The sequence below is a fragment of the Acanthochromis polyacanthus genome, chromosome 2, assembly GCF_021347895.1.
Source record: "Acanthochromis polyacanthus isolate Apoly-LR-REF ecotype Palm Island chromosome 2, KAUST_Apoly_ChrSc, whole genome shotgun sequence".
NCBI classification, from domain to species: Eukaryota; Metazoa; Chordata; class Actinopteri; family Pomacentridae; genus Acanthochromis; species Acanthochromis polyacanthus.
In genome coordinates, this window is record NC_067114.1 from 10370330 (window position 1) to 10389862 (window position 19533).

The 19533-nt window shown below is 39.9% G+C and overlaps 2 protein-coding genes across 2 annotated transcripts; one reads left to right on the forward strand and one right to left on the reverse strand.

The window, feature by feature from the left end:
* Window positions 1–2998: 2998 nt before the first annotated feature.
* calca (calcitonin/calcitonin-related polypeptide, alpha) lies at window positions 2999–6608 on the reverse strand. Its single transcript, XM_022192248.2, has 5 exons — window positions 6498–6608; window positions 5968–6059; window positions 5504–5626; window positions 4114–4295; window positions 2999–3462 (listed from the first exon to the last, which is right to left on the reverse strand). Exons 2-4 carry the CDS (start codon window positions 6051–6053, stop codon window positions 4133–4135), a joined length of 372 nt encoding a protein of 123 aa, XP_022047940.1. The 5' UTR covers window positions 6054–6059; window positions 6498–6608; the 3' UTR covers window positions 2999–3462; window positions 4114–4132.
* Window positions 6609–14599: 7991 nt separating this feature from the next.
* Window positions 14600–18478, forward strand: LOC110949935 (vitamin D 25-hydroxylase). The gene is made up of 5 exons (XM_022192276.2): window positions 14600–14926; window positions 15392–15533; window positions 15651–16283; window positions 16386–16715; window positions 17476–18478. The coding sequence occupies exons 1-5, from the start codon at window positions 14690–14692 to the stop codon at window positions 17691–17693; spliced, it is 1560 nt and encodes a 519-aa protein (XP_022047968.1). The 5' UTR covers window positions 14600–14689; the 3' UTR covers window positions 17694–18478.
* Window positions 18479–19533: the final 1055 nt, after the last annotated feature.

The following is a 19533-nucleotide window of genomic DNA, read 5'->3' on the forward strand; positions in this document are numbered from 1 at the left end:
AAATATTCACTTACTGTTGGGTAAAACTCCTCACGTCTCAGATGACTTGTCGCGTCTTTATTATTATTCCACATCTTCTCCAGCGTTAACTCCATTAACCATTTGCACCGCCAGGAGGAAAAAGTGCAGCTCTCCTCTATTTTATTCGGTCCAGGTTCAACGTACAAACATGATCACCCGACGGTCAGGGGTCAAACAGCTCTTCCTATACTTCACTAACATTTCCGGAGTTCGTGGTAAGTTTGTTTCATTCGTGTCCAGTTAACGTTTGTTTCTCTGCAGCGAAGTTTGCAACACGTGTCCCAACATATTCCTGGTAAGTTAACGTGTTCGTGTCCATTTAGTGTCCTGTGTTTGGTGTATCCGGCTACAAATGTTTCCTCTTTGACGTTGATTCTTTTGAGGACCAAACACATTTAAAACGACTTTGGTTTGACTGAGCTGCGTGATAGTTCTTTGCTTCCTGACACTGACTAACACTGTTTGGCCACCAGCTGTCAACTTCAAAGTTAGCTGAACAACCAGTTTTATTACAGAATCCATCCGGTAAGAAAGGTTTGCTTTACGTCCTTTGGCGCAAAGAACAGTCGAATTCCCCGCCAGTTAAAGGGTAACTCCAACGATTCCGACGCCTCCAGAGCAGGAAATAGGAATAGAAAGTCTCAGGGTGTATTCCCATATCCAGACTACCCTACTGTATGGTATGATAGAAGAATTTTTAGTCTGTCCCATCCAGCACACAGTATGTCAAAATACTATGCCAAAATCCCACTGTGTCTTACTACATCTGCTGCTCAGTCACATCATATTTCTCACAAGTTTGAAAAAGTTTTGCACTACAGAATGCAATGGTCTAACTTTAATGCATAGTGTTATGAAACCGTAGTGTGTCTCAGTTGTATGCTTTATGTCTTTACAGTATGTACACAGTAAAGGTAGCACTAGTATGAACTTACAGTAAAAATATCCATGTATGTGATGTTTTGCCTGAGTCAGCTCTGGGAGGTTGACTGAGATGGCTCTATGAGCCCAAAATTGCATGGAAGAGGCACATGAGACAGGTGTGTTGGAGACGGATGAGCACATCCAACAAAAACAGACCCTAACTTCTATCTATGCATTATCTAGACACCACGTAAACCTCATAAGGGTTTAGGTGGTGGTTCGCATTCACACTCATGGACAATTTAGAATTACCAATTAACCTCAGCATGTTTTTGGACTGTGGGAGGAAGTCGGAGTACCCAGGAAAAACCCACACATGCACAGGGAGAACATGTAAACTCCAGGCAGAAAGATCCCAGACCCACACTTGGACTGTGAACCAGGGATCTTCTAGCTGCAAGGCAACAGTGGTGCAGCATTTGCTAATTGTTATTGGTGATCAGAAATCACGGCAACATAGAACGTGGCCATTTAATATAGATGTACCCACAAACAAAATGATCTTGTGCTGAGCACAGGCATGTGCTATGCATGTGTGCGTTACGTACAGATGCCGAATTTGCGTGATCAAACTATGTTGCGGGCGGTGGGAATTGATGGGACTCCAAAACATCTCCACAATTTAATCAGATGTTCCTTGAATCGTTTCCGGTGGATACATCCGCAGCGGTCGATTTGTGGTAGGATCACAACCATGCTGTCATAGTGTTCACTTGTTGTCATAGCTACAGTGACCCTGTGCCATTATCAGTGATACAGAAATTTTTTAACAAATCCATGGATCCAGACTATAAGCCGCATGACTGTCAAAATCTAATCTCATGGTCCTTGTGTCATTTCTGACCTTCCCTGAAAATGTCATCAAACAGACAAAGAGATGGACAAGCCAACAGCAATTGTCACATAAGTCTGCCATGTTCCTTGGCAGAGTAATAGAAGGTCCAGGTCTGAAATGTGAACCCAACCTGTCAATGCCGTAAAGCTGCATTCTTTCTAACAACCAGCAGGGTGTGATGCTTCTTGTTGCACAAAGCGGTCCCATTGTAAAGAAGTGTGTACGTAAATGACCTTGCTTCTTTCTTGAACTGTTACTTGTCTAAACATTTTCTCATTAAGCTGATAGTCTCTCTCTTGTTTCAAGACTTTTTGAATGCAACATAATGTTAAATTTGTAAAGTAGGGAATGCTTCAGGGCAGGGCTACCTTATGCTTGACAGGCTGCGTTCATATCGCCGTGCATAATGTCCTTGAGTTCTCAGCCAGATCCACCCGTCACTCATTACAAAAGAGTAAGATGGTGACAGTAAATTCAAAGCTTAAGCCTTCAACACAGCAGGTCATAAACCAGCAGATAGTGTTACATTCAGTGTCTGCATTTTTTATATACAGCCGATGGGAGGAAGCTTGGAAATTATTTTCTCGATATTTACCACTGAGCAACTTTTATTTAAATGAATGAGACACCACCTCATAATCCAGTGTCCAAGTTCTTCAACTGAAATCTTTTCATTACACTTTTTTATAAGCAATGCCCCCTAATTGATCTATAGTAATATTGGTTACTATAGAACCATTGAAAATGAATACCCACAATTACTACTTGTTGAGGGATAAGGGCACATTACCACATTTCTCTTGAATTTTTAAGATAATAACATAAAAAAATTCTGCAAACCAGCTAATACGTGGTTGTACAGAATAGGCTAAAAAAAAGTCATAGTAAAGCCATTTTTTTGTTAAATGCAGCAGTGACTTATTGTAGCCACTGGAGGGCAAAGTGAGCCAATTATAGCCTGATTTAAGGATTTAATTCAAAGTGGCATTCTTACAATAATGTCTTCAAACAAATTAGTAATATAAATTTGCACTGCATAGTTCAAGAATTATTCTTTAATCAAGTTTTTTTATGATCTACATCACATGCTTTGATTTTCTGGGGGAAAAAGAACTTTTTTCCAATACCACTTTATGTGCACCTTTTATTTCTTTTTCTTTTTTTTAAATGAATCAATAAAAACCTTCCCAAACAATACAGTTAGACAGGACAGCTCAGTGTAGCTAAAATACAATTTATTCCAGCTTTCAAAACACAGTTATTCGAATATATAGAATCATAAATACAGTTTTTCACACTTATTTTCTTTACTATGACATATAATGAAGAATTTCACATCAAGGCACAAGACAACCACAGTTGTTGAAGGTTGTGTCAGTAGATGTACAGTGTAAGACTTCCAGTTGAAAACACTATACTGCAGCCACAGGCCGAGACAGAGAAAGAAATCTCTCATTCTCCTCCTGAGTGAAAGCAAATCTTCCTCATTGCCTTTCCATGATGACACTAATGCTGTTTTGAAGCACAGATTAACAATGACTACAGGCAGCTGTTCGGTATTCTAAAGGCAAGATATCTGTCCATGTTTATGATGGATATTTTTTTAAACGACACTCATTTTGAAGTGTGTAGAAGTGGATGATGATGCAGTTTTTATCAGTCAAGAGAAGAGGCACTTTGCCCTAGAAAGGGGAAGAGAGGAGAGATAGCATTAAAAAAAAGTTTGTGTTTAGGAGAGAAAATTCTGAAAAGATTAAGACTGAGGAAAGATTTTAGGTGGACTATTTAGGTTTGTGTAAAAGATTTAAGAGTAGAGAGCATCAGAAAATATAAATGGAAAGAGAAAAGTCACAGTAGTCCTGCTGGGCAATCCAGATGCTTTTTTGTAGATTACATAAACGCTAGAACTGAAAATTACAGTTAACTGCGAGTAATGCGGCTTTTTGTCACTTTAAGCCAATCAGGTTTGGTCAGTTTGTGGTGTATACAACATATGACAGGCTACAATTCCTGACATATTTGATCATTTTATCGAATTGTTGTAAAAGTTGACAGGCAAAAACACTTATATATGGTATTTACAGAGAATCTGACAATTTGTTAACATATAAGAAAATTTGAAACCAGCACGTCTTGACATCAGATAATCCAAATGCAGCAAGTGCACTTACAAGAATTTATAGGCAAAAGCCTTTTTTTACCAACAGTAATTCTCAGTTAGTTTTTAAAACAATCATTATTGACACACTAATTTTGTTAAATCCTTTTCTTCTATCTACAGTTTAAGCTATTATGAGTCCAGCAATGATATGAAGTATGGACCGATAACATACCATGTATCTGGACTTGTGCTCACACAGGACCATGCCGCTTCCGCCTGCCAAACGCCTGGGCACCAACATTGGTGGGAACATAGTTGCTGTGTCCCAGACCCCCTGACCGACTCAAAAAGTCAGCCAAGCGGTGGGTTACACAGGTGGATGTGTTGCAGCCCCGCTTTTGTACTGTAGCATTGCTTGGAAAATGAAAAAGACAGTGAAATATGACATCCAAAATCAGATTCAATAATTACAGACTTCAGTAAACTTTAAGCGATACTGCACAGAATTCTAAACAACAAATTAAATAAACTATCAATCACGTGTGCATTTGAGATGCTTACCCTTTTCCTCTTTTGTTTTTATTATTCAATACGCCAACAAACAATCAAACAAAATATGCCAAAAACAACTTCCAAGTAAAATATCAATTTATTTTAGGGGGAAGCATAATTACCACACCTTTATGTTATATTATACAGAATTGCCAAAGTTTAGTCGCTGTTTTCAGGTTTCTGTCTAAATTAAATGTCTGCCAGTGGCAAAGTAATGCAAGGTCTCTTTTTTTTTGGAGTTCGTCGTACAAAGAAGATCAGCATGCATCAGCGTTCTCGTGTATGGATAGAGCTGGATGAACAAACAAATGTTAACTCAGACAGGCAAAGAACAGGTGGGCAAAAAGTGAGACTTTCAGTTGTATGAGCTGCTGTAGCTTTCGTATTGCTCAGATAGACTTCTCTTCTTGCCAGGTGTCCCTGCTCCCACATCAGTGCGAGGATAGGTTTGTAGTTTGTGAATGTCCTGGGAGAGTTTGCCCAGCACACAAGTGCTTAAGCCGGTGCATCGCTTAGACATGGGTCTATCCAAGCTGTTAGAGATGGAGACAAACATGCAGAAACAAGCTTACAGTGACATGCAGATACTTTTTTATAATTACATGCATGGTGTTTTTCTGAAATGTCATGCGTTTGCAGATAAGCTGTGTTTGATATTTTAAAGGCATGCTAACAGATCCAACAGGCATAAGAGGACATGTTTGCCAGATGTCATGCTATTATTCAATTCGCTTGCTGTGATAATGTCTATCATGCGTGTTCTCTAATGCTTGGTAACATGCTCTGTTGAGTTTCAGGATGCTCTGTTACAGGCTGTCATTTATTAGTGTATGAATGGTTGAATGGATGAACGACAGTCCATGCATTAGGTGGTTATGACACAGAGAAGATGTATTTTACTTTTATACCTTGACAATTAATAAACACCAAAGTTGGAGCTGTTGGACTTGCATGCAAAAGTGTGTCTTAATAGACAGATAAAGAGATGGATAGATAAAACACCCTATACAGTACACTGAAATACTCATTATCAGTATTAACTATGTTGAGATGATATATTAAAATCATACCTGTTACCATCAGCTGTTTGATCATCTGAGGTGATCTGCATGAACTCCTTGACAGCTTTGAGTAACCTTTGAGCGTCATCGTTCGATAGTGTGAGTCCGTCTGTCATGGACTCCTTACTTGTTCTGAAAACACACATTTGATAGATTGATCTCTCAGGTTCTGCAAATACATTGGTTTAAAAACAAAAAAGCTTTGCACTAAAATACAATAATAAGGGATGCAAGGCAAACCTAAAACAGTACGATGTTAAAAGCTAACAGGAATATAAAGTTGATTCAACTGGTGATGAAGGTTTCAGCATACATGAGTGACTAGACCAGACAAACTGCTTAAAATCAAAACTTTTGGTTTAATTATGTCAACGTAAAATGTGTCCAGTGCAAATTAACACTTCAAAAATGACAGTCAGACTTTATTTGAAGGTAAATATCTCATTCTGGAGGACTAACGCCACAGCTCTCACCTGGACGGAGCAGCCTGTGAGATGTACATCTGACAAATGATCAGTGCATAGGCAAGAAGGAGTGTCCAGAGCTTAAACATGATCATGATTATCTGTGGAAAACACATGCAAGTAGTAGAAATTTTACATTTTTATATCCATAACATTTTATACCATAAGTATAGTTTTGCACAAAGTTTCTCATCTATTGCATACACCCACAGCTGTACGACTCCTCTGTATCACACTCCTTTCCTGTTTGAGCTACCAAACTTGCAGACACAGACAAAAGAGTTGTTTGTGGGGTACTTGTGCTGGAAGCTCTGCCAGCAACTGCAACAGCAGCCGTGTCCATTAGCAGAATTAAGTGCAGCCTACGATAGTATAACATCATCAAACCAGCAGAGCAGCATCTTCCCTCCGTTAGCACCAGTAACCATTAGTTACTATATAAACTACTCACATTCTGCAAAATACACAGCTTCATATCTGAGGTGTGACAGCATCATTTCTACCTGAATCTGCAGAAACGGTCTTTCATCTATACTCACCGTGAGATAACAGATCTTCTGGTAGTGGCGATGTAAACGATAGACTCACTTGTGAATCTGCTGTGCACTCCCACAGCGCATGGTTTTATATATGTTCCCCATGGGTTTCTGTGTTGACTGAGAACACACTTGATCATAGTCTATTGGTCAGACAAATGCTTTACCTCAAACTGCCAGCCAATCAGAAGTTCTGCTTCACTTAGCGAAAGCCAATAAAAGAGCTTATATGTAAATTACATCACTTTGTGGTCATTAGAGTTCTTAATTCACAAAAAGCGGAATTGGTTGGTGATATAATCTGCTTACAAAGGGAGGTGGAATTTTAAAACAATGAGACAGAAATATCTTAGACTCTTACAGGGTGTCTCTGGTTCTTCTGATATGTGCAAATGGACTTCATGCTGTAAATGACCTGTTATTAAAGGGTGTAAATATCATTTCGATGGTCAGACATTTCAGTATCAGAACTGCATGTTCAATTAAAACTTCACAAAGCTGATATTTATGACAGCGGCCCATTGAGAAACCACTTGCTGCCTTACACAACCCCTATAATGGAGTAGTATTAAGTACTAAGAATGAATTGCTTTGATTCATTATTTAGCAGTTTTTCTATGTTGTGATGCCTCTTTTTAACCTGAATATCTGCTTTTAGCTGTTCTTATGATTAGTTTGCCATCATAATAAAGTTATTTGGTCATCTAATAGCACTTAAGGTGATGCTCTGTGTATGCAACCTACCCCCTTACATTTCAATATAATACTGTATTATTATATGGTACTGCTGAATAATTTAAGCGTGCATTGACAGAAGCCATAGTGAAGCTCTTTTGCTTTTCCTACCTGTCCTAATATCTAAAAATCACTCTGGAGGCATATTCCAAACTATGTGAGCTACTTAAATCTTTTTTTCTATAGGAATAGCGTCACCATGAGCTCTCCATCAATAAACTAAACCCTCCATTCAGTGGCATTCATCCGGTTTCTCTAAGCTAATTACTGAGCTGTTGGTCTCCGGCCATGTTCTAATTCCCCTTACGTAACAATATTGGATGATGTATTATAAAGCATCCTGCCTCGCAGTTATTTTTTTGCGTCACAAAGAAACTCATTAGCGTAGATGAGCCTTTTAGTACTATTGAGCACACCTGCAGAGCACACCAGAGGCACTAAATTAGTCTGACAGCTCCACACGCTGTCCGAAACTGCTCATGAATGACTAAAGACTTCATAGAAAGAAATTCCACACACATTGATTAATGTCAGTTGTCTTTTTTTCATTTTAACACCCTGCCAAGACATCTTAATTACATATATGTATCTTTTAGGTAGCTTCATGACCTCAACTTCTGAGTCAACCAAGTCAGCTCTGTACTTCAAGACAGAAGTAGTCGAGATGTTTCTAATCTGCGTAGAAAAAAGTACACTCGACACTCTTTGGGACTAATGCTACTCCGGGCTTTTGATTCACCACCGCCCTGCTCTGTCATTTAAATACACTTTAAATATATTGTAATTGGTATAAATACACTCTTCTTCATTACACTTTCACATTTTGATAATTGTACTGTAAACCAACAACGTTGCACACATATTTGTAAATATTTTAATATTGATTTTGTGTTGTTTTGTTAATGTAATGTGTTGTATATGCATTGTTTTAAATAGGAATGTTTGTTTTTTATGGACCAAGGACTACAGATGGAAATTAGCATGATGCTAAATCTGGTGCAGCCATCTTTTTAATGTAACTGCATGCTGTCCTTTTTTAAATAAACTAAACTAAACTGACCAGAGACACCAGTTGAGGCAGAGAAATTACATTCCAAGGGGAAAAGTGCATTGTCAAGACTGCAATTAGCTCACACTGTTCACATTCCCTAATGTTAGGCATGAATTGGCCTGGAAAATTAATTACAACACAGGAGAGCATTCATGACAGAGAGGGCAGCATTATGCTCACTGCAGCACTCATCAGTGACAGTCTCAGCAGAGTTGCTGTGAATGTGTCTTCTCCCAACCAGAAGCCGCATCGCTCTTTGCAGAAGCCCTACGATAACGCCCTAATGAGACTTCCCTTCAAAGTTCTCTCGTTTTTCACACATTTTGCATTATCTGAATAGGCAGCATGAATCAATAATCAGCCGGAATGGTCACATGGTGTATCAGAAGTTTGGATTGTTGAATTTATGGCTTCTGTGTTGCCAAAGGTACATCAGTTCTCCACAAAGATTTTTGTTTTGTGAGAATCTAAATTGGAAAGCTAAACGTGACTGATAACACCTTCCAAATTGTCTGTGAATATGACTTGGATTGCATGCAGTCACAGATTAAAAGAGGAAGAGGACATTAAGACGCTTGTTGTTGTGAAACTGTGAATTTGTGATTTTGTTTGGAGAAAGTGGACAGAAATATAAGCAGACACATGATAATGTTCACAGTAGTAGAATCATTTTAGGACAAACCAACCTACAAGTGGGCGACTATGTGCAATTTGGACCAGTTTCTTGAATAGACAGCAAGTTTTAAAGATGTTTTGAAGCCATCGTCAGAAGCCAAACCTCAACTTACACTGGAAGAAATGGAAAAATGTGCATCATTGACTATGTAGAGCACCTTTAATGGATGGTGGAAAAAGAACAGCCAACAAAAGATGTTTTGCCAGCATCTTCAAACAGAACATTAAACTTTTACTGAGGCACATTGAATTACAAACGTAAAGTGACGTTTGTCTCAGCAAAGGGACTTCCACCTGCTTCATTGCTAAGCCAGCCAAAGCTAACCTAACATTTAAACACCTGTCTAGAGGTTGCACAGGGATTACAAGGCCTCTTAATGTTCCTGTTACTGTCATTATGTTGTTGGGGAAAAGGAGGTTCTGGACAGCATTAGTATTAACAGAGAAGGTCAGTAACTACATTTTCCCCATGCACTTAATAATTCCAGTTGTCCAGATGGTAAATGATTTACTGTAGAACCAAAGTAGCCAAGGAACCTAACTAATCAAATGGCCACATATGTACCAGTTTGCAGAACAGGAAGAGTGCTCTCTAAATGGCCTTATAATGTAAAGACTGATGCTGTTCTAGCACATGTATAGTAACTGCATTAAAATCACATATACAGGAGCAGATTCAGTGCAGGATATGGCTATGGGGTGGCAGCTCCCCATTTACTGCTGTGGGTAGTGTTGGACCATTATGGGTAAGGACGGCTCTGATATCTGCACAACTATAACCAAGCCTCATTTTTTTTTTGGTATGTCATTTTCTGGATCAGCTTAGCAGATTTCTATATATGTATTCTATCTATTAACATGTTTTTAATGTAACATCTTTGGCACAAAAAAATGATGCAGCAGAGGCCAACATAGCCTGACTTTTCACCTAGCTAGTCCCTAGATTAAAGTTCCAAAAAACAGTTCCTACACTTGTGGAACTTAGAAGTAACCATAACATGAAACAAACCTAAAATTATTTATGTCCTTTTTGAACCAGCATTAATATTCTCATGAATGATATTTCTGTTTTAATTTTTTTTTCTTACCAGATTTAATTTCACTCGTATGTTGCCTGTAACTTGTATACTCTTAACATCTCATACACCAGTCTTTGTTGATTTATAGATCAAAATCATCTGTAAAAATTCCAAGCAATAGCTATTTTGATTATATAATGTTTTTTTAAAAACTCAGATTCTTCTTTGTCTGACTCCAGTGCCGTTACGGTAAGGTCCATGTTAACCACCTGGACGACTTGCCACTGGTGTTTTCATTAACCCAGCCACTAAGAAGATAATCCAACAGTGAGAGCATGATTTTTTAAATTAAATTCAACAGATGTGTTTAACGCTTCCAGAATAGCTTTCGAGTCAGGGGAGCTGGCAAGAAGCAAAGAAGTAATTTGCAAGAATGTCCTCATTAGGTAGCCCTAACATAGCTGAATGATTGGGAGAGGTCTGTAGAGGCCATTGATGCATCTAGAAAAAATAGTCTCACCAGCTGTCTCAGCAGGAAGGAATGACGGGATAAACAGCTTCATGTCTAATGAGGAGTCAGTCATGATGAACTGATCACACAGCAAAGTGGAAAGCCTGATTTCACAAATGTGCAAATTGTTTCTTGTTTGAAAGCACATTAATGGGAAGATTACTTTTACTTGGATTTACCTCTGCAAACACTCCCCATTTCTACATAATATAAAAAACAGCTAGTTGCAGGCAAGTAATAAATGAAAGGATAAACAAGAAAACCACCCAGAGAGTGCAGTACTCCGCCAACGGAGCTCAGTTGTAATATCATTTCCGATGGCTGAAATCTTGAAAAAATTTGTGGTGGTAATCATGGCACTATAGAATGTGATTTATTCTAGATGTACCCGCAAACAAAATGGCCTTGTCCTGAGCACAGGCGTGTGTTATGCATGTGTACGTTATGTATGGATACCGAATCGTATGACCTAAATATGTAGTGGGCGGTGGGAGCTGATGGGACTCAGAAACATCCTCACAATTTAATCAATTGTTCCTTGTATCATTTCCGACGGATAAGTCAAGATGGGTCCACAGCAGTCGATTTGTAGTAGGATCGCAATCATGTTACCGTCAGCAGGCAGGTGACAGTGTTCAGTTGTTGTCATAGTTACATTGACACCATGCTGCTATCTTGCAATGATGCAGAAATCTTTAATAAATCTGTGGATCCACAGTATAAGCCGCATCACTGCCAGAATGTAATCAGGTGGTCTTTGTCTCATTTCTGACTTGCCCTGAAAATTTCCGCTGGTCCACTTTTGAGTAATGTTGCTAACAAACAGACAGACAAACATACACCTATCGTCACATAACTCTGCCGAGGCACCGCATCCGTGGCGGACTAACAATTGTGTTTCGATTACTGACTGTCTCAAATTTTTTAGGCAATATTTTGTCAGGTTTGTGCTTGTTAATTTTTTAGATTTATTTAGCTAAATATCAAATGCATGTTGACCTGTCAATCCCCATAACATCCATGAATAGTCCTTTGTAAGTTCTGACCGCCATCCATTCATCCATTTTCTTCCACTTATCCGGGGTTGGGTCATTCCAGACGTCCCTCCTTAGAGAACTAACAAAATTTAAGAGTCACCCCTACAGGATGAAGAGGGAACAAAGGTGACAGTATCTCACCACTCTTCGCCTTGCTATCGAAAGTTTCCAAGACATTTGACTGCTTGCAGAAGAAATCCGAACCGCAATATTTCTTTTCCCTTCATTTTATCCCTCATTTTAATCTAAGTGAGCTTGAAAATATTAAAACCCTGAGTAAGCCTTCTTATTCAATCCGCCTCTACGGACTCCTTCTTTGCCCATTACAAGAACCAAAACATTTCTGGCTCTTCCAACAGTTCTGATCAGCAGACTTGAACCAATACATCACCTGAAATTCTCCTACAGGTTATCACCTCTGATCCTTGCTCCTATTCTGCTTATCCCAAACTGAGGCTGTAAGCATGTTTCGACTCTCTCTGTACCAGGGGTGGAAGTAAGTCGGAACGGTCCGGTACTGCGTACCGGCAAAAGATCTGGTGGCGGTATGCAGTACCGGGAAAAGATCTGGTGATGGTACGCCGCTCTTCCACCGGTATCTGTGGGTACGCCGCCCGGCTGCCTGCTATCGACCGTTCACTCAGCAGTACGTGAGTGCGCATGCGTATCTACTTTCCGTAGCACAGCGACTGCTATGGCCATAGCAGCCAATAGCAAGTAGGTGCGCTTGATTTATTGCACTGGGACATTTCCCACAACTCGTCAATAGACGTGAACAAGCACCGCTTGCGCCGGGACGGGGCGAGCAGTAAATGACACTTGAAATTCCACACGTTCTTGTGATTGGCTGAAAAACTTTAAACTAGATTTACAGCGGTTATCATCAACAGATGCATATTTTAAGTAAAAACGGAGAGAAGCACTACAAAACAGTCAAAAAAATTTTGTCAAAGTAATAATGCAGAGGAAAATAACCTCTTTGATTAAAGAAGACAGTGACACTGAAGAAGGGTTACCACAGAAAATTAGAAACTAACTGCTACTACTGTAACTATTTTAGCCTCTGGAAAGTCTTTTAGGTGATGTGTTTTGATGTTTAGTTCCATTCCGAGTGTTTGCTCGTGACCTGCCTTGTATTCTGGATGTTTATCAGTGTTTCAATTAAAGCAAAAAGTTTACCGTATTTTCAAGTGTTATTAATTCCTACCTATTCCATTGGCCTACAGTAAAATATTAATATGTTTTTATTTGTTTGTGCTTTAGCTTTGCTAGTTTAAAATGCTTGAAGTCAGAGCGAGACGAGGGTTTTGGTAATAGTACTGGCAAGAATTTAAAACTACTTTCACCCCTGCTCTGTACTGAATATGGCCCTGAAAAAGGCAGATGCTGCGAAGACACATACTGTACTAAAGTTGTGATTAGATATTGTCCAGTTGACATTCTTGAGCATACAAGTTGTCTCCATATTGGGCCGTAATCTGAGTATGGCTTTCCTCCTAACTCTTTCTCAGAGTGTCTCTGAATCTGCTTCCCTTTTTGTCTCGACATCGCAGAATTCTCTGACAACTGGGTTAAAGTTTATGTGCTTTAAAACCATGGTAACACAGAGATATGCTTTATCAAGGTTCTTTAGTCAGCTCAGTTATATCAGTTTTGGTAAACAAGATGCTCATTGATTTGTTATTGTTTGGTGTGTAGTATGTAGTAAATCTTCCATTTACCATCTTAAAAGTATATAGATTAATGTTATCAGTTCTATTTATAACATTACAATCAATGTGGGCTTTAGTTTCAATTTTAAAAATGTGTGTACTATGTTAAGTTTCTGCTCATTTTGCTTACAACTTAGTTCTGATGGATTAAACCGGAGAGCAGTGACAACAGACTCAGTATCCTGTCAGCACATCGCCTCACTAAGACACTTTATGTTGCATTACAGCACGATGATGGAAAAATCTCGGTTCCAATCTGTGCTCTGTTGTTTTTATTCACAGCTATTTTTTGGCCTGAAACCCACATTGTGGCTGCCAACTGAGATTTTATTCCATCAATGTCATAATCTCTGGCTTTGCTTTCTAGAATTGTTTGTTCCTGTCAGATTTCATGTTTTAAGTAATACACTTAACATTTAAACAAAGTGGTCTGTCTACCAGTGCTCCTTGGTCGCCTAATTAAGCAATATTCCGCATAAATGTGAATAACCAGAAACTTGGATCTAAAATAATTACTGAATGTCCCCTCTTAGTTTGCAAAAGTTAAAAATTGTGTAAAGATTTTTCTGTTCATTTTTGGTGACTTTAACTGTTGCAGATACATTAACCACGACTGCTGTGCACATTCATATATTTCATTTTAATTCCATCTAGACAAACGGTTTCTAAAATGCTTTGTTTTCATCTTATTATATTTGTTTAACTGCAATGAGTTTATTTGCTTTGCCTTAGCGTTTTTAACCTCACACTGGAGTTCTGTGACAACTAATCGTATTAATCTTATTATTATAATTATTGATAATAATAATCTGATTTCTACGTTGTAAACTGTTCTGGTTCGCTGAACATAAGAAGCAATGACATTTAAATTCACTTGCAATTTGCACAACTTTCTATTGATCTCAAATGTACATTACAAAGAGACAGAAGCTTCCAAACTGTGTGGAATTCAAATTATGGTTTAAATGAAACATATTAATCCTCAAATGTCCATCTGTCTTTCCTACTGTGATGTGATAGATTTAAATCTAACTTACATAACTGTTTGGAGTAAAATGGTGCTTGTGCAAGTGTTATCCACATCCAGTCTGCACGTTTACCCCTCAGTCAAACGAATATCTGAATGCATTTTGCAGCTTTAAACAACCAAAGCATTTTTATATCCAATAAAGAGCAGCTGTTTCATGGTGTGCTGCCTCCTCTGTAGGTTAATTAGAAACAACCAAACCTCTCAACGTAATGCCCACCAAAAAGGGATCCGAATTATTGATCAAGAGCAGCACAAAGTTCACCAGCAGTTGACTCTGACTTTCTGGCCAATCTTAGCCTTAGAGGCGGGGGATAGAAAATGTGCAAGATGAGACATATGTGCTTCAGTTCCTCAGAAGAGAAGCTGAAGTCAGCAGAGTTTGTCTGCAGGGAGGAGAGAGATAGATATTTTTGCAGGAAAAAAAGATGGTTTCAATCAAGTGGCCGTCTCTGATGCCGGTGTCCTGCGCGCAGGTTCTGCTCGGTGCGGGCTGTTTGACTGTCGCCCTCCTCGCCTTCCTGCTGGTTCGCCAGCTCGTCAAGCAGAGGAGACCCCCGGGATTTCCTCCTGGTCCATCCCCCATCCCAGTCATCGGCAGCATTCTGTCTCTGGTCACCGAGCCGCACGTCTTCCTCAAGAAGCAGAGTGAAGTTCACGGACAGGTAATGACTCGGACTGCCTACAGCGCATTTATGGGGTTTTTTTTCCCCCGAAGGCTGCAAACTTGTGCCGCAGCGCATGGCCCACACTGTGCGGGTTTCCGCCTATCGGACAGCCTAAGCACACGCGTGGGAATAGTTATGAAACGAACAAAAGAGACTCGCCCTAACGTTTGGCGTTTTATAAGGGTTTGGTTGGAAGAGAATTAGCGGCGCCCAGAAGTTGGAAAAAAAAAAAGCCCTCTGCTAAAATCCAGGGAAGCAGACTTCTTTTGTTAAATACAAGAGAGGTTTCATTCACTCACTGCTATGTTGAACTGATCCTTCTCCAACTTTGGAGAGGAAAGTAGACTAATATGCACACGATTGTGGTGCAAATCTCACATTCCTTCACATAAATGTGCAAAAAAAAAGACAAACGTGTGCAAAGTACTGGATGACTATAGTGTTGCAATGTGTACCTTTCAGATTTTCAGTCTTGACCTGGGGGGCATCTTGACTGTGGTGTTGAACGGGTATGACTGTGTCCGGGAATGCCTTTACCACCAGAGTGAGGTGTTTGCAGATCGGCCATCACTGCCTTTGTTCAAGAAAATGACCAAAATGGGTGGTAAGATGCTTTGACATGATAACCCTTCAAATGTCCTGCTTGGAACAGTTAATATCTAAAACTTTAAATGGAGTTTAAATGATTCACTTTCATGTTTTTTCCCGCCACTATCCAAAGGGCTCCTTAACTGTAAATACGGCAAAGCCTGGATTGAACACCGTAAACTGGCCTGCAGCTCTTTCCGCTACTTCGGCAGTGGTCAGAGACAGTTTGAGAGGAAGATCTCAGAGGAGTGCATGTTCTTTCTCGATGCAATCGACAAACACAAGGGAAAACCCTTTAACCCCAAACACCTTGTGACCAACGCCGTGTCCAACATCACCAATCTGATCATTTTCGGACAGCGCTTCACCTACGACGACAGCAAGTTCCAGCACATGATTGAGCTCTTCAGTGAGAACGTGGAGCTGGCCGTGAGCGGCTGGGCCTTCCTCTACAACGCCTTCCCCTGGATTGAGTATGTGCCATTTGGAAAACACCAGAAGCTGTTCCGCAATGCAGCTAAGGTTTACGACTTCTTACTGGAGGTTATAAAGGGGTTTTCCCAGGGCAGAATGCCTCAAGCACCACGCCACTATGTCGATGCCTACTTGGATGAGTTGGAGCAGAATGCAGGCGACCCCACTTCCTCTTATTCGTACGAGAATCTCATCTATTCAGTGGGCGAACTCATTATTGCTGGGACAGAAACCACCACTAACACCCTGCGCTGGGCAATGCTGTACATGGCTCTATACCCCAATATACAAGGTCAGTTGTAACAAAAGCATCAACCTAATTAGATGAACACATTAAATGTAATAGTTACATTATGAATAACTGCCTGACATTGTCTCGTTTTTCCTCGCAAAGAGAGGGTGCACAGGGAGATCGACAGCGTGTTGGTCAATGGAAGGGCTCCCACTTTGGAGGACAAACAGAAGATGCCATTCGTGGAGGCCGTTCTGCACGAGGTCCTTCGTTTCTGCAACATTGTGCCCCTCGGTATTTTCCGTGCCACATCCCAGGACGCAAAAGTCAACGGCTACTCGATCCCCAAAGGCACCATGGTGATCACAAACCTCTACTCGGTGCACTTTGACGAGAAGTACTGGAACGATCCGGGCGTTTTCTCACCACAGAGGTTTCTGGACAGCAGTGGCAACTTTGCGAGGCGCGAAGCCTTCCTTCCATTCTCTCTGGGTTAGTCTCTGAGTGTTTGTTTCATTTGCCTACTAATTGTTTGGAAAGTTCACATTTAAAAGGTTCTCAGATCAGTGGAGCTTGCAGGAATTTATAATAAATCTCTTGTAAATCCACAAAATGCAGAAAACTCAGCTAGTGCAGATCAATGTGCACTGATGGCAGTGAAGCCTTACTTACTTGGCTTGACTCACTGAGCTTATTTGGTCTTCTAATTTGTCTACTTTTCACAGCCTCATTGCAAAAACTTTGACCCACATTAGCAATCAAGTAAGACTGAGTAAATGTTTTTGTAAAAGTGTTTGTTTTTTTGTTTTTTTTAGATGAAAAAAACAGTTGTTCTCTCTTTTTTTCTCTAAAACTCTTAATTTCCACATAGTCCATTTAGATCAGTTGGCCATACCCTTCATGCTGTCCATAAAGTCCTCAAATCAAAACAAATATAAGATTTACGTGTTGGCCTACAATTTAGTATCAAGCTATCTCTTAATTTCATTTTTGCAGTGTGCGTTATCTCATAGAAATCCCTTTAGCCTGTCTCACTTGACTTTTCACACAGAGAATGTAGAAGAGTTCTTTATTTATTTTACATCTGCAGAAGTCCCTACCCTCAGTTAAACCCTTTTTTCCTCTCTCTGTTGTGTGTGTGTCCCAGAAGGACTTTTTTTATTGAGGACAGTAATAAAAAATTAGCCAGATGTTGTGCCTGTGTGCATATGACAGTCTAAATTATTGTTTTTTGTTGTTGTTGTTTGTTCAGGGAGGCGTCACTGCCTGGGAGAACAGCTGGCCAGAATGGAGATGTTCCTCTTCTTTACCACTTTGTTGCAGAGGTTTCATCTTCAGTTCCCACCAGGAACCGTTCCAACTGTCACACCCAAACTGGGCATGACCCTGCAGCCCAAACCGTACTCCATCTGTGCTGTCCGCAGGCAACAGAAAGCTCCCTGCTATGGAGACACTCCTTACAACAAGTAGACAAGCAAGCAATTTTTTTCTCGCGTCTTCAGCTGTTCAAGCCAGAGTTATACTACTTTGCACAGCAATGCAACCACATGATGTACAAAAAACTGTATCATTCTGGATTCTTCCAGTGCATTGCAATTTTTTTTCTCCAAAGGATTTTCAGTAGAAGAGGTGCCTCTCTGTATCTGAACATGTAATCGACTTTATTCAATTACTATTGATTTTCTTTTTAAACTAACTAAATATGCATGTTTGCACAATGCATTTAAATAGCAGGAAAGGTAGCAAGTGCTCAAAGGACATCCTGGGGACACAGATGTGCTATTGATTTAGTTCTCAGAGCCCTGAGCCCTCAAAATGAAATGTCTATGAACCTCGGTGCGGCAGGTTGAGTTTGTGTCAATGATTGATATTATGTACACCTATAACCGCTCATAGCCCTGCCTGCCCAGGTCTGTTGCAGCTCAGACAGCTGACATCATAATTCACATGTGCTGGGTGAAATGGGATTAACAAACTTTCCAAGAGAGTTCTGAACACTGTATTGGTGATGGACATGGACCAAGATTTACGTCACGTGGGCCGACTCTGACCCCTTCTCCGGGGATGGTGCTCTACGGAAAAATCGTTCTCTTAGAAAGCAAATGTAACCCTGGTGGATTTCTAAAAACTGACTGTGCAACACCGATTTCTGCTAAATGGTGCTTATCAGGACTGACGATGTGCTGCATTTATGTGTAAGGTGAATGTTTGTGTGAGTTATTTTTTTGGATATAAATAAAGTGTTTCTTAAGATACTGGAAACTTGCCCTGTCTTCTTTTAGCTACTACTAAGCTGCTGAAATCCACCTTGTAAATGGGGAAAAAAAGTGGAGATTTAGTAGTTGCAGAAGACTTGCAGAATCTTTTGATGAACGTGAGGTGGAGGGCACCGACATCTACTGCCGATTCTGATCCATCACTCATTTTCATAATCTATAAACTAGTCAAGAAGGAGCATTATGTGCTGTATTTACAGAAGTTTTAGATTTCAGCAGATGGATGCAACAATACCTTCCAATAAAACAGGTTTTTTTTTTTTTTAGTAATGTAGCATTTTAGCCTCCTGTCCACATATAGACCTCTGAAAACTGACTTTACTAGAAAACTCTTTCCAGGTTGATGATTTTCAGGAACTTTATTTGCAGTGCTGGCTTGTAGACGTGTAGTCAAACATTGTTTTTGGCCTGTGAGAGCCACCGTTATCTCCTTTGTTTGCGTAAGGCGACTTTGTGGATGGGCGGCCAAAATAGTGACAGTGCCGATCTTGCTAACGGGACGTTTTAATGCAAATCAAGGTGCAGGTGCTCTTCCACTATACTGAGCAGCAGAGGTATAAGACATACCATTTCCTCTTTCCTTGATGCACCATTGTTTTCAGCCTGCCAGACCTGAACATAGAAATTTTTTTTGCAGGCGTCTGATTGGTCAACGTGGCTTTAAGGTTATATCAGTGCCAGTTCTTGACAGCATTTCCGTTATGTTGCTTTTTTCATGTGGATGGAGTTTTATTTATTTTTAAATAAAATAGGTGTTGTGTTGGTGTAGATTAGGCCAGAAATGCCTCCAATATGGGGGCCTTCAATTTTTAGACCCAAAATGTAAGTATAAATTATGAGCTCATACAACAACTGAATCTTCTGTGGCAAAAATAATCACCCCAGCCACACAAACACACACTGTTGTCTCTTCCATGTGCACACAGGCAGGTTTAGGTGCAAGTTGAGAAACAATATGTGGCATTTTTTCCAAGTTTACTCATTTAGAGGCTTAAACGAGGTCAGTGTTGTGATCAGTTTTTGCCAAAATCTGC

What these genes read in the sequence shown, in the direction of transcription:
- calca (XM_022192248.2), bottom strand. Translation starts at nt 6,053, where the DNA reads ATGATCATGTTTAAGCTCTGGACACTCCTTCTTGCCTATGCACTGATC. An exon ending in TCACAGGCTGCTCCGTCCAG is followed by an intron (nt 5,627 to 5,967) that starts GTGAGAGCTGTG and finishes GTGTGTTTTCAG; the next exon opens with AACAAGTAAGGAGTCCATGA. An exon ending in CAAACAGCTGATGGTAACAG is followed by an intron (nt 4,296 to 5,503) that starts GTATGATTTTAA and finishes TCATTTTCCAAG; the next exon opens with CAATGCTACAGTACAAAAGC.
- LOC110949935 (XM_022192276.2), top strand. Translation starts at nt 14,690, where the DNA reads ATGGTTTCAATCAAGTGGCCGTCTCTGATGCCGGTGTCCTGCGCGCAG. An exon ending in GAAAATGACCAAAATGGGTG is followed by an intron (nt 15,534 to 15,650) that starts GTAAGATGCTTT and finishes CACTATCCAAAG; the next exon opens with GGCTCCTTAACTGTAAATAC. An exon ending in CTTCCTTCCATTCTCTCTGG is followed by an intron (nt 16,716 to 17,475) that starts GTTAGTCTCTGA and finishes TTGTTTGTTCAG; the next exon opens with GGAGGCGTCACTGCCTGGGA.